Source organism: Hypomesus nipponensis, chromosome 3 (assembly GCF_054491055.1).
Source record: "Hypomesus nipponensis isolate SF chromosome 3, ASM5449105v1, whole genome shotgun sequence".
In the NCBI taxonomy this organism is placed as follows: domain Eukaryota; kingdom Metazoa; phylum Chordata; class Actinopteri; order Osmeriformes; family Osmeridae; genus Hypomesus; species Hypomesus nipponensis.
The window spans coordinates 10,430,975-10,445,151 of record NC_140363.1 but is presented as its reverse complement, the minus strand read 5'-3'; the positions used below and the strand labels follow the sequence as shown (position 1 = coordinate 10,445,151).

Sequence of the window (14,177 nt, the reverse complement as noted above, 5' to 3'; positions counted from 1 at the left end):
AAATCTGCATTACCTACAATTAGTAACAACTACTTAAAAATCCCATGACATGCTGTTTTTGGATGCTTTTATATAGTCCTTAGTGGTCCCCTAATACTGTATCTGAAGTCTTTCCCGAAATTCAGCCTTGGTGCAGAATTAAAGCTACTACGAGCAGTCCCACAATAAGCTTTCCTCAGGATGTGCCATTTCTGTGTCTGTAGCTTTCAATGCTATGAGGAAGAAAGAGGCAGGGCTAACTGCCATGCTTCATTGGTGGGCCAAATTCTCTGTACATGCAAAGCAAAAAAAGGGGAGGTAACCTGTCCTATTGTGACATCACAATAGGGGGGGTTTTCAAACAGAGCGTTTGAGGCTTCATTTTCTCAAAGGCAGAGAAGAATACCCAGGGTTTGGTTCACACCCATCAACATTTCTAGCCACTGGGGGACCAAAGTAAAGGCTAGGGGAATTCCTTTATGTTAACCTCCTAAAGTGAAGTTTTCATGTCATGGGACTTTAATACAAATGTATATATAAGATGCTGAACAAAAACCATTTTAAATTGATTCTTAAATATATTGGAATACATTAAACAGTTAAGGACTACATTTATAATACTAAATTCCTACATGGTGTTGAAAGACCTACCTTAAGGTATGCATCACCAGAAGGACCACAAAAGACAAATGTGCAAGTCAGCTTTGCAGCTAGATTTTATTAACAAAAAAAAAATAGAAAAATTTAAAAAAGTTTCCATAGGAAAGCGATACAAATGTGCAGTCCCATCTCATCCATTTAAATATCCAGATGTATCGTTTTAGTTGTTACTCAATATTAAATCTAAATAGTTACTAATTGACTTGCTAAAATCAAACTAAAACATAAAATACATATAAAAAGGAGAAGAGAGGGAACAGTTTGCTTGTTGGGTCCCTGTATTTAAAAGGGATTCTGTAAGAAAGTGGAGACCAGAGAATTTATCTTAGCAGCCATTCCCTGAATAAAACCATCCCTCTAACAGCCTCTAAGAGTCATGGGTAGTATCATTAGTAAAAAAAACAGTGAAATCAACTGAAAGGAAGGCATTCAGGGAGTTGTAGATTACTATTATAGCAATTTTGCATTGCAATGAAAATAGTTTTGAAACATTGGTGCAGTACTTGAATAAACCATAAATATATCTGTAAGAACTAACAGACTACCACTCTGGAGAACATACCCATAGTGACTTTCAGAGGGATATTTAGCCTCACTTCAGAACTAGATCTCCATCTTTCATACAGAATAAAATAATTGTGTGCCTTCATGCCCCTCTCTTTCTCCTGTCAAGTAATTGGCCCTTAAAATGGTCAAATAAAATACAAAATAATAGAAAAAAAAGAAACATTGACGGACACAGGATTCAGAGGCCCGGAGAGTGGCAGTGTGCCTGTTAGATAACATGGGTGGTACAGGGCTTGGCTGGGAGCTCTATGCCACTCTCACGGCCACAACCGGATGGCACCTCACCGGGACACGCCTCCTCCATGGAAAAAATCATACCATGGGCACGGATCTGCTGCACATATTTCCTGCACAGAACAAGAGAAACAGACGAATTTAGAAGATTCCAAATGGAAATTGCAGCTATTATTATTATTATTTCATAAAGAATATTTACCAAGAGGCCCGGGACATGATGTTGTATATGTCAGGCTTCTGGAAGCCGTTGAAGGTGGAGGAGGCAGCTACAGTGTAGGCCCCCATGTTCTCAAACAGCATCCAGTCTCCCAGCTGCATGTCTGGGAGATAGCACTGCTCCACGATGCGGTCCAGCCCATCGCAGGTCGGCCCCCAGATGCTGCAGGGAAATATGCGCTCCTCTGGCTTCGGCTTCTGCAGGAGGGGCATTCAGAAGGTGTTAACATCATGGACAGCAACTTGGCAGGGAATGTGGTCATGAGTAGCAATAATCATTTTTGGGGCGTGGTTTCACTTAAATGCAAAGCATCAGGAAAGCACAAAGATTACACAAAGTAAGATGGATAAATCAACCTTTTTTTCTCCAGGTTTTTATAAAAAAACATGCATTTAAAAATCAATAATAATTGATCAACAAATTAACTATTTTATCCTGATGCATTGCAGTAGTCACGGGCCAGCCCTACTAGAAATGACAAGCAGTCGTTTGCTTGACCGTACCCTGTGCAGCGTTGGGAGGCAGTGAGCGTGGTCGTACAGGATGCAGTTGAATGATCCGTAGACACCATCGTTAACGTAGTACATCAGAGTCCGGTCGTTGGTCCCCTCGTCTTCCTCTGAAACAGAAACCAGGTGACATGGATGTTTAATCATCAGGACAACCATTGATTAAAAAAAAAGGCATTTATGAGACATACGGGTTTGTGAATCATAGCAGTTTGTTAAACATCAGTATGTAAACAGAGTAGAGGTGTGTGTAAAGAGTTTTGCCCTTTCTCTGTGCATACCGTCAGAGGCTGACTGCTCGTTCATGATGACCTTCTTGGCGATGATGTTGACAGCCAGTGTGTAGGCAGAAGCCACATAGTAGCGGCCTGGCTCAGCGATGATTCTGACCCCGGAATCAACAGGGAAATACTTGTCCAGTGCTGGATTGATGACACTAGTGATCTAAGAAGCAAATAATTTAAAATTGAGCAAGTATTCAAATGGGCATGTTCTGAAGCCCTCACTGTACAAGTCATACTATCTGAAACTAAGTGACTAAAACATACATCCTCAAACTTCAGTTTGACGTCCTCAGACCCAGGGAATCCACCCCCAATGTCCAGCAGGTGCATGTTGTAGCCCAGCTCAGCCTGAAGACAAGATGGAAAAGTTAACCTTTGACCAATCTGGGCTTGTTGCATGGCAACAACTGTTACACGGTTAATATACAAGTCCATATGCATGGAGAACCTAACTCTACACTAAAGTGTGATGTAATCATCTACTACATTTGATATTCAATTCATTTAGCAGACACTTTTAAACAAAGCCACATACATACAGTGCATACAGAAAGAACACTAGAAAAATCAAGGATCAGAAGTGCATAGTTCTAATAGCATTTCCAGATCCTTATATTTCAAGATGACCAGGAAAATGAGAAGACTCACTGCCATGTCGAATACGCAACGTGCGTCAGATATGGCCTGTGTGTAGGTTTCTGGATCAGTACACCCGCTGCCCACGTGGAAACTGACTCCGATCACGTCCAGGCCCAGCTCTTGAGCTCGTTCCAGCAGGCCTCGAGAAGCCTTCAGAGTGGCCCCAAACTTGACGCTCAGACGGCACACAGCCTTGGAGTCGTCTGTGGCAATGCGCAGCACTAGTCTGAGGGGGAGGGTAGAGGGTCAGGACAGATGGTGGTGGTGGGTAGATAATGGTAAATCATGCATTTTAGGACAAAGGTAGCAGAGGGAGGCGTTTGCTTACTTGGCATTTTCATGGCACCTCGCCACTTTCATGAGCTCCACCTCGCTGTCAAAGGTCATCATTTGCACACCATGTGCTGACGCGTACTTGATTTGGGACACCTGTTTGCATGGATTTGCATAGATGATCCTGCTTGGGTCCACACCAAGGGACTGGACAAGGTGAATTTCAGTCTGTGGAGCAGAACAAACAAATCTAACTTAGAAAAGGATTATGGTGCTTAGACAGGTGAATTTCCTGGTCAGTTTACATGGAATGTATTGGGCCTAGCACCTTGTTCAGCCTTTTGTAAGATAGTATTTTCAAAACAAATATAGCACAAATGTACAGTGGCCCACACAGACAATGATTCAAATGTTCAGACTTCAGGGCCCATGATGATGTTTAACGTTACACACCTTACTAGCGCAGTCAAAACCAGCGCCCAAAGATGCCAGAGTCATAACAACAGCCCGACTGTCGTTGCACTTCACAGCATAGAAGGGCATGACCCGAGGCAGTGCCCGTGCCCAGCGCAGATGCTTCTTCAACACATCGCCCAGGTCGCACACGTAGAACGCATCTTTATCATCCTGATTTGGGGGAAAAGAAGGGTGGGTTAAACCACAGAAAAATATAGAACAAATGCACTGCATTCATAGAGTCTACAACTCCCAAGGCCCAAGTATTTACAGGCCAGTCTATGTATGTCTGCACCTAGGGGGGGGCTAATTATGGTGCCAGTTTAAATTAAGTAAATGGTCTGTTAATCCTTAAGGTTGTCATTCTGGAAAACATGCTAGTAATCTCTGACATGTCAGTTCATATGCTGACTCTCCTGAATAGAACATTTGAGAAGCATGAAAGGCACCTCACCGAATTAGATGACTCGTTGAGTTTCTGCTCAACAATGTCGCGGGCGCAGAATCCCTCCTCTAGGAACGTGAAGTCAAAATCAGCAGGAGTGAAAGTGTTCATGGTCGCAGAGTAACTTTTGTGGTCACAAAAAGAAACTGGGGGAGAAAGGGGAAGAGAAACGTTTTAGTAATACTTAGTGCTAATTTCAGTTGCCTTGTTAGCCTTACTAACATAACCTCTAAAAGCTTTTTAGTTTTATGAGGCCAATTGACATGTGGCAACAGTGACTTGCAGGCTACTGTAAATGTGTATACGTTACTGTAAATTTATGAGAGTTAGCAAATGCTTAAACATTTAGTATCTGGCAGGTTACAATGGACACTTACTTTGACACAAACGGATGGAATTTGGCAAACCCTTAATCAGGTGCAAAGCAGCCAAGGCGGTTCTCCAGTGAAGTTGAAACCTTTCAGATAAGACTCGAGGCCGGGGCCTGCAGAGTAGCCAGTGTGTGCTTTCCTAAAGCAATTTGTCTGTAAAACAAAGACAAGATTTCATAAAGTAGACATAAATCCAAGGCTGTAGGTCCAAGGCATTTGTTCATAGTATGTACTTTGTGGCGGTGTCCTGAGGTTTTGAAATTACACTTTAGATCTGTAAGACTAAATAAAGTTTGTGAGGCAATCTAGGCGTTTCCGTGTGTGAGCAATTATGGGTTAACTTTATCTAGGAATGTTCTTCCCACCCCATGATGATTTCATGAATTACATTATTCAGTCTGAAAATGGATCACATGGCGGACAAGTAATCACTCCTAGCCTTAAACGACTAATCTATTCCAACCTTACGACTAACTAACATGCGGTAATATAGTCACATTTTAATTCACTTCGGCCCATTTATTAAAATTGCCCTTAACATGGATTATAATGTCGATAAGCATTGACCTATTAAGTTTAAGGAACGAATAAGAACAATAATGATACGTAAATGTCCTTTACCAGATTTTACTGGCAGAATACGAGTTGACAATCACTTTTGAAATAGACGACCTAGCTAATCAAAATTATAATATTTTATTTCATAAATAACAAATCACATGAAACTGATTTAGAGTAACCGGTGTTGCGTACGCATGAGTCATAAATAAAAGGTAGAAAAAAACAGTTTTATAAGATCGAGAAACCTTGCCTAACACAAGGGAGGCCACCTCGACAGTACCGGTAAAGCCGGAAATTACGGAAGGGCGCGATTTCAAGTGCAAAATGATGGGAGGTGGAAAGAAAAAGCCAACCAACGTTCTGACGTAGCCAAGTTCGCTCCTTAAAATAAAAACTGTATGAGCTTTCCTATAAAGCAACCCGTCATGTCAAATTACCAGGACACGTACGCTGTTCTTCTTTTACTAATATTAGGGACAGTTCTTTTTTCTCTAGACCTTTCTCATTGCCGTCTTTGCCGCTACTCTCGTGCCTCCCAACCCCACCGTCTCATGATCTGTAACAAGATGAGCTAGGTATGATGACTATCTAATATTATGGGTATGACCAAACACTTGTTCATAGTCAAACAAATCATTAAACCATAGTAAGAGTTCATCCTAAGGTATTGTTGGTACATATGGAGGCTCAAGGAGTAAGTGGCGTCCAGCTAATTCGAACCGGAACACGAGTATGAAACTAGACAAGCAACGTGGGCATTCATTGTGAAGGGTGAATTGGCAGTTGAGTCCGATTGCTCACACACTAGATACGCAAATAAACCAGAAAGCGGAGATGAAAATGTAGATTAAACATTGAGAAGGCTTACCTTAAAAAGCATTTACAAAGAGTTTGTCCATTAGATCAGGATCCTTGGGATAAAACAATTCGATTCCTCAGCAGCCCGTACCGTCTCCGTTTCTCTAGTCTCTAGCTGAAGTGAAAACCGGCATTGGACAGCGACAGTATTTATAGTGATGACGTTTCCAGGGCAACGTACCAGCTGAAACCGGCCTTAAGTCTACGTATGAACCGGTTTAGTCTTGTCTTTGGAACCATGTGCTCCTCTGGGGAAAGAAAATGTGAAGACTATTGAGATAGCTAGACAGGAACATGCTAATTCCTCTTTAATGATGAGGTATAGAAAACGCTGTTATTATGTGACGCTGCAACATGACTAGTCTAACTAAAACTAAAAGTAGCCTACTTTTGTGTTTTCTTTATACACTTATCAACCTCAATATAAAGTGTAATTAAAATGTGTCTGCTTATTTATACAGTAGTCTACTGTACTAAAGTCTAAAGGCACACGTTTAAAGACACACATTTAAAAAATGCTTTAACAAATAATGAAATGAAAAGACTAAACAAAAATGTTCTCAATATTATACTTTTATACTGCCGTACAAACACAAAAGACATAAAATATAAGACAATATTCATGAAACAATCTTGAGTGCCTAAGACTCCTGCTGTATGTTTTCACAATTCCAATACACAAAAATCCAAGAGCGACAGTTTTTCATAAAGGTGTAAAAATAATTTTGTTCTCCAAGCTCTTTCTTCAAGTCCTATAGCTAAAGCACATTGATATGTAAAATCAAACACACTTTCTCACTTATGAGAGTAAAACTTGCAACAATGTAGGCCAATGGAAGAAATGATCACCAAATTACACTTAAATTCAGAGAACCTTCGTATTTAGTTGGAAACTGACACATACACCTGTGTCACTGATGAAGATAAACAACTCTGGAGTCTTGTTTGGTTCACGTGTCAGTGTCAGCTGAATTGTGATGAGTATAGATTATACATTGAATTGAATTTAAATCTAAATGCAAAAATCTGCCCCCTGGAAAGAGTGTACAATTCAAACACAATTCCATTCATTGATTTAGAACACATTGCACAATTGTGAACTGACCCCTGTAGACAGAGATTGTGATTTGGAGTACCATGCCCTAGTTTGTGAGCGTCAGCTCTCTGTAAGTGACAGCAGGTCCATACTGAAAAGGGCAGCAATGACAGCAGGAGTTAAGCTGCTCAGACTTGGTAAACCATACCAGGCTAACCCCCTCTTATTCCTGTCCATGCAAGACAGAGATTTAGAGCAGGATGTGATGGGCCAGTCAATGGATGTGTTTGAGATCACCCTTATTGCAAAAGAATGACGCAAATCCATTGTTAATCATTCACTAGGTAGCCTTACAGTATGTGCTAAAAGTCTGGTTTTTAGATTTTCTAGGGCCTGAATATAATTGTTGCTTGTTTTATTGGTAAGAATAACATAGTGATGTGTTTTGTCACACTTACCATGGTTTCCCCTCAACTATATTACAACCAAGATTAGGTTGAAATGACCCAGACTTTGGTTTGCTGTCACTGATCAAAATCACAGTCAGGCGAACCATGGACATTGACCCAACACTACCTTTCACCTGTAATGTCAGTAAGTAAGTAAGTAAGTAAGTAAGTAAGTAAGTACATTTTATTCATAGTAGCATTATTTCAGAGTGATAAAGCCTTGATTTACAGTACTATAGCTTGCCAGACCACATCATTTCCCAAGCTTGAAGCATTTCAATGTCACATCTACTTATCATCATCCATATTCACACATTTCATGCTTCTCTTCCTTTTTTATGAGGCCAAACGAATGAATGCACTGCTGACCTGATTTGTTAGTAGCAACAATGTAGCAAGTCAGTAGCAGCTTTCTACCTGAGGTGTATCAACCTAGACTACCAGATTAAAACCTGCATCTGGCATCTATTTTAGTGTTGTTGTTGCACCATCCAGACCTACATCCTGTTAAAAAATGGAAAAGAGGAAGGAAGAGCATGAATGGGGTTAATGGATGTCTTATAAAGAAATGAACCATCTTGGGAACTTCCTATCTGTTCTAGCAGTACATATCAGGCAGGACACTGAAACAATTTTTACTTTAACATAAATGATGTGGAAGAATGTAATACTCTGGTACATGTTTTTTCAATGTTAACTTCAGGATACATTGGGGTTGACATTATCTGGGGTCTTAAGTAATAATCAGATAGGGGACACAATCAAGCAGGCTTCTCCTTTTTTAACACCCAGTTTCCAAAAAAGTATTTGCTGTCAGGATAGAGGATGAAGTCATTTCCCTATATCTCCATCCAGAACCACAATGGTTTTCAAAGTAGAGTCACATCAAGTACAGAGCAGGATGAGCTTAAAATGCCTCACTGGAAGACTAACCAGATGACACAGTCTGCTATGCCCCTCCCTCCCCCGACGCTTGGCAGAATACTGTCCTACTACCACTCCCATCTGGGTTCATCTCATTCTTGTAGGAGCCTGCTCCAAGTTCCATGTGGCAGGAGATCTGTGCTCCAGGGGCTGATTCATTCACCAGACATTTATCTACTGTTGAAAAAGACAAGGTCCTCACAGGATACATGCCTAACAGCCATGGTGACCTTGGGTTAGGACAAAGGAATGCCACCTTCTTCTGCCTCACACTCTTTTTCTTTCTCTGTTTCTCTTTCCGTCTCTCTCTCTCTTGTCCCTATCATTCCCGCTCCAGCGTGTATAGAGTCTCTGTATTTCGTTTGTATGGACCATGGTGGCCTGACCCCATGTTGTAAAGCCTGGACAAGGTGATGATTGTTAGTGGCTGCCCACAATACACAGCTGTGTGTGTGTGTTTGTGTGTGTTTGTGTGTGTGTGTGTGTGTGTGTGTGTGTGTGTGTGTGTGTGTGTGTGTGAGAGAGAGAGAGAGAGAGAGAGAGAGAGAGAGGGTGGGTGGGTGACTGTGTAAAACTAGTTCTGAACACTTGATAAACTTGTCAGCTGTTGTTCCATACACCATTTGCCACCATTAAAGCCTGTAATACTCTGCTTCTCCAAAATACATATAAATACAATTCAACCACTGATGCCTGTAGATGTTTATAAAGACATAATAAAAGTAAGGCCACATAAGCCTCCACACACATTTTACTGTAAACGAGGAAAAATAAATTTATGAAGCAGTTGCTTGGGCCAACAGTTTACCACAGTTTCCAGGCCAATCACTTAAACGTATTTGTATGAAACGTGTTCTTCTGCTGAACAAGAGAACTGAAGATGACATGGGTATGAGACAGGATGTCCAAGAACCACAATACCTCTGACTGACGCCAGGTCAAGGACATATTTAATCTTTGGAGGTAGATTTTTGTCATTACAGGGTCCACACTGAGCCCTGTTGCTTGAGTAAGCTCTGGTCAATAACCAGTAAAAACCCTAATGAACTTAGGAGCTCTGATCCTTACTGTATTGACGTCACAGAAGACGGACATGCAGCTGGAGGGGTTAGAAGACCTCCCTGTTAAACGATCTACCAGCAGTATTATAATATGATGTGGAGAAAATGGGGAAGATGAGGCTCAGAGGAAGCTTCACATTTTATGTTGTCTCCCACACATGCTCAGGAGAGGAAGCTTGTGGTTTTGCTGCAGGCTGTTTCCAAAGCGCTGTTTTTATTTATTCTTTTCTGGATTTAATCACAATCCTGCCCAAAATGGAAACTCTTCCCCACAGCACTATTCCACTGCTCCTGATTGTGATAGCATACTGTATGCAACCTGAGCAGGGTCCTTGTGTGTGTGCTGACACCATACACCCTGGATATTCCCTTCATTGGGCATGATTCACTACCTTTTCTGTGAAAGGGGAGCAGCCCACTTTAAAACTTGAATCCTGTGTGTCTGTAATTTACTGTTGAGGGTTCCTTTAATTTAGCTATGGCTGTACTGTCAATCACCCAATAAGGAATCCAGAATTTAACTAAGCCTTCTTGACCTCATGCTTCTCAGAACTGCAACATTTTTCATACATTTTGTTTTTAGCAGGAAGAAAACAGGCATGCAGTTTATTTGCAAGCAATTTAGACAGTAATGAAGATTCAAACAAGGGTTACATCTGATCCAGGATTAACTGCACCTGCTGAAGAGGGTTTGTCTCTGGAAAGAGAATATATACTGTATGGATGTATTGATGGTGGCCTGAATGAATGAGAAATGAACAAAACCAACACACACAGCTTTGGTCAACAAAATATGTGACAGCTGTAGCCAATTCTATCTCAACATGAGAGGTTTTCCTAGATTGGGAGTCTTTTTTATAGAATCCACAAGGCCCTGGCTCAGGACTGAAGCTTGTCCAAACTTGCTGACACATAATTTCTCCCGTGTCTGGGCTCTGCCTGGACTTTCAACGCTGAGTTGGCTTAGCAGTGAGAAAAGACAGACTACAATTTTAAATGGGGAGGGGATGTATTTTATGACTTAACACAATATTAAGTGCATTGGGGTGAAGCTGTCTGGATTCTCAGCCGACTGAGGCCGAGTTAGAGACGGAGACATCCAGGCGGCGATGAAGTCGTTTTCTCCGTTCACATGCCACGTGGGTAAGTTCAGGGAAAATGTCCCTCCTCAGCACATTACTGCACTCCATCCAACCTTCTGAAGGAGGAGGAGCGGAGAACAGAGAGAGATGCGTCAGAGATTAACATGAAAGGGAAACGTTGCTAAAGAATGAATTGCAAAAAGAATGTATACCCCCAAAATGATTCCACGTCAAGGACAGATTACATGTGAAAGATCTCAAATTCTGAAACACGGATTAGGCTGCTAAATTACTGTGTCAAACCTTGTTGTAAATCAATATCAGAGACACATTATCTTTATATCCTATAACACTAAATCACTTTTTATTCTTATGTAATAGGTTTCAGGCAGTCCTCAGTCCACCAGAGTAGCCTGTCAGAGCAACTCTAAATTCAATTAAATGGTGGAGTGATTAAAATGAAAGGGCAGCCTTTTGGCACCATAACACTTATCTGTTTCTAAGAAATAACCTATATACCCCTTGTCCCTCCCTTCATCGTCCCACACTTTCAGGCAAGGTCCAACCTAGACCCGCGTCAGAGGGCAGCCACTGACGTGTGCGTGGTCCTTTCTCAGGACGGCCTATTCAACCACAAAGCGATGGGGATTACTCTGTTAAAGCAGACCCACCTTCTTTTGTCTAGCCAACTCTGTGATCCATTACTGCTGGATTATGTCTGTGAATCCTGAACCAGCATACTTCTGCCTCTTCCAAAGAAATACTCATTTTGGCTCCTGGAGTTTAGTATGGCAAAGCTAGAAATGAATAGTCTGGCTCAAATACAAATACTTTTTAACTTTGATGGTGTTTTGTGATTTGAGCTGCCCAGTTATGTTTTCATGACAATCCTGATTGCAACTAGGTTAGTTAAAAACATAAATAATACTTCAGACACTATTGAGTTGATGTACAGCAGGGGTGAATCTAGGTTCCCCTTTTTGGGGGGGGCTGAGCCTCTAGATAAAACCTATTATTTTTCCTGTGATCCAGCAAAGGGGGTCTGGGGGCATGTTCCCCCAGAATACATTTTTGAAAATATCCTTTTAAATAGTGTCCTCTAGTGAGTTTTAGGAAAATAAATTGTAGATTTAAAATATGAAAGAAAAAAAATGAAACTTTTGGGGGTGCTCCAGCCAAGAATAGGGCTAGATACGCCCATGATGTACAAATAATACAATTTACTCAAGACACCAAATGTAATGTCCAGTAATGTTTGGCTTGCTATTTTAGATTTTATTCATTTAGCAGACACTTATACCCCCCCCCCCCCCCCAAATGATTTGGTAACTTAACAAATATTTTTATAGTGCAGGAAGTGGCACATTGTGGTGACCTACTTCCTGTGACCCAAATCTGGTGTCATCATGTAGATGCAGTTTGAGTATAAAGGAAACACAGCCTTTTCAGAAAGTCAAGGGATACAAAATCAAAAGTTCACACTATTTACTAATTTAGTCAAATATGCAGCCAGATAGAAAATACAAACCCACAAAGTAAACAGCATATATATATATATATATATATATATATATATATATATATATATATATATATATATATAACCCCAAGTTCACTCAATGACATTGGACTTTGGGACTTTCTTACATCCTTTCAGTAGACTGAGGGACAGTCTGCACTTTTTCTTCCAAAGTACAAAGGACTGGGGCCACTCTGTCAAACAAAGAGGGACATAATATATTGTTCAAATTCAAATCATGGTGTATACAATAGTTCAACTTCAAGAATGTCATTCATTTTCCTTTGAGGAAGCACAAACAGGGTACGTGGATTGAATTTTAGATTATGGGCTATTTAAAACAAAGACCATTCTTTTGAAACTATTCAATCCATTGGTAGGTACATTGGACAGAAAGCTCTTCAACCCCCGACGAGTAATGTGGTGCTCACCTACAGAACAGAACAAAGTGGGGGTTATGCAAGTGAAGCAGTTGCTAATGCTTCATGGGGCCACAGGCAAAGCATGTATGTTTGGCGAGGGGGTTGGGGGGTGAAGTAGTCCAGTTTCTATTTGAAGTTAGAAAAGGGAGCGATACCCAGCCATGTGTGAATCGGGGGAAGGGGGGACACTGAGAGGTACTGTAGAGGGCTAACTTTCTTTACCTCTACTTTTTTTCTGATAACATGAGTAACTCGAGAAGCAGTAAATATGTCACACTTAAGGATGGACCTTTTTAACACCCTGTGAAGTCCTTGGATTTGTCAGTTGAGAGGCATTAACTACAGGGTTAGGGTTAGTAAAACCAGCAAGAACATGTTCTTTGTGAGCAATTCACAGTCCCTTCCCATTGTCTTCTTAGAAAGGCACGATAATTCCACCCAGTAATGTGCTGAGCAAAAGGACTTGAATGATTATACTTTTTTTTGTCAGTCTTCCGGTATGTTTTATGTCTCTCACTTGTATATTATTGCTGCAGTACGCCTTTTAGCTGAGATGTTACTCTGTACGGTGCCTGGTAGCTGAGATGTGGTTACTTTGTAAATACAGACCGTACCTTGACCCGACAACCGAAATACTGTTAGAACTATGCTCTTCTGATCCTTGATTTTCAGCTGTACTTACCATATTCACTATGTGTAAGTTGCTTTAGATAAAAGCCGTCTGTTATAATAACATGTAAAGTGAGTAAGGCAGAAGGTTGGATACAGATGATAAACATCATCAACTGACAAGAATATGAAGCATCATAGGCCTACAGCACTCATTTTATAATTCTGTTGGCAACACTTTTCACACACGTTTTACAAGGCGTACTAAAGCCTTAACTTACTGTGATATCTAGATATAGCCTAGCACTGCTAAATAGATGGCAAATACATGCACCCTGCCTTGCCTGTTAGCTTTCACTTTAGTGTTATGATGCAGTGTCTGACTATGTTATGAATAACACACTTGCCCCACACTGATTTTAGATACATATTCTTTGGCTTCTTGTTGTAGAATGTTGACAGTGTATACTCATAAAAAATAGTAGATAACAGTGGTGTTGCACTACAAATGGTCCGCTGCCAAAATAAAAAGAGAGTTCAAGGATGGGGTTGTGTTGATCCTGGGTGTTGCACTATTCGTGTAAATATCACACCAGGAAATGTTGCTGGAACAAGCCTGATCATGCTGTAGTATGACGAACGACTTTCCAGGAAAGGGCAATCGTAAACTCTGTACAGGAGATTCACAGAAATCAACTTGAGTAGTATCCATATCTGAAAGCCATTTTCTGGGCAAAAGGTTGCCATGGGACCTTATAAAATAAACAATAACAATCCTTCTACTACACAAAAGGAATATGAAAAAGGGTGTTTCAGATAGCACACGTCATAAATGTGCCCTCTAACCAGAACTAACGTACACTGAGAGCCAAATTTGGACTCTAATTCTAGTGTCTCCCGGGTATTTGACACATCCTTCTTTTTATGTTCCTTGACTGCACAAAAAAGGATAAACAAGGAGTAGACTTCCTGTGAACCGGAGGCATTAAGGTGAGGTGAAAGACACACGGAAAGAGGAG

General features: G+C 40.8%; 1 protein-coding gene across 1 annotated transcript; it reads right to left on the bottom strand.

The window, feature by feature from the left end:
• Positions 1-671: 671 nt before the first annotated feature.
• Positions 672-6,216, bottom strand: odc1 (ornithine decarboxylase 1). Its single transcript, XM_084675625.1, has 11 exons — positions 6,067-6,216; positions 4,644-4,790; positions 4,276-4,412; positions 3,819-3,992; positions 3,421-3,593; positions 3,102-3,318; positions 2,718-2,801; positions 2,451-2,613; positions 2,164-2,279; positions 1,643-1,857; positions 672-1,553 (listed from the first exon to the last, which is right to left on the bottom strand). The coding sequence occupies exons 3-11, from the start codon at positions 4,375-4,377 to the stop codon at positions 1,415-1,417; spliced, it is 1,383 nt and encodes a 460-aa protein (XP_084531751.1). The 5' UTR covers positions 4,378-4,412; positions 4,644-4,790; positions 6,067-6,216; the 3' UTR covers positions 672-1,414.
• Between the last annotated feature and the right edge of the window lie 7,961 nt (positions 6,217-14,177).

Excerpts from the sequence above, each read along its gene's own strand:
- odc1 (XM_084675625.1), bottom strand. The coding sequence starts at position 4,377 with ATGAACACTTTCACTCCTGCTGATTTTGACTTCACGTTCCTAGAGGAG. Across the intron at positions 3,993-4,275 it reads TCAACGAGTCATCTAATTCG|GATGATAAAGATGCGTTCTA; the intron begins GTGAGGTGCCTT and ends CCCCCAAATCAG. Across the intron at positions 2,802-3,101 it reads GTTGCGTATTCGACATGGCA|GCTGAGCTGGGCTACAACAT; the intron begins GTGAGTCTTCTC and ends TCTTGTCTTCAG.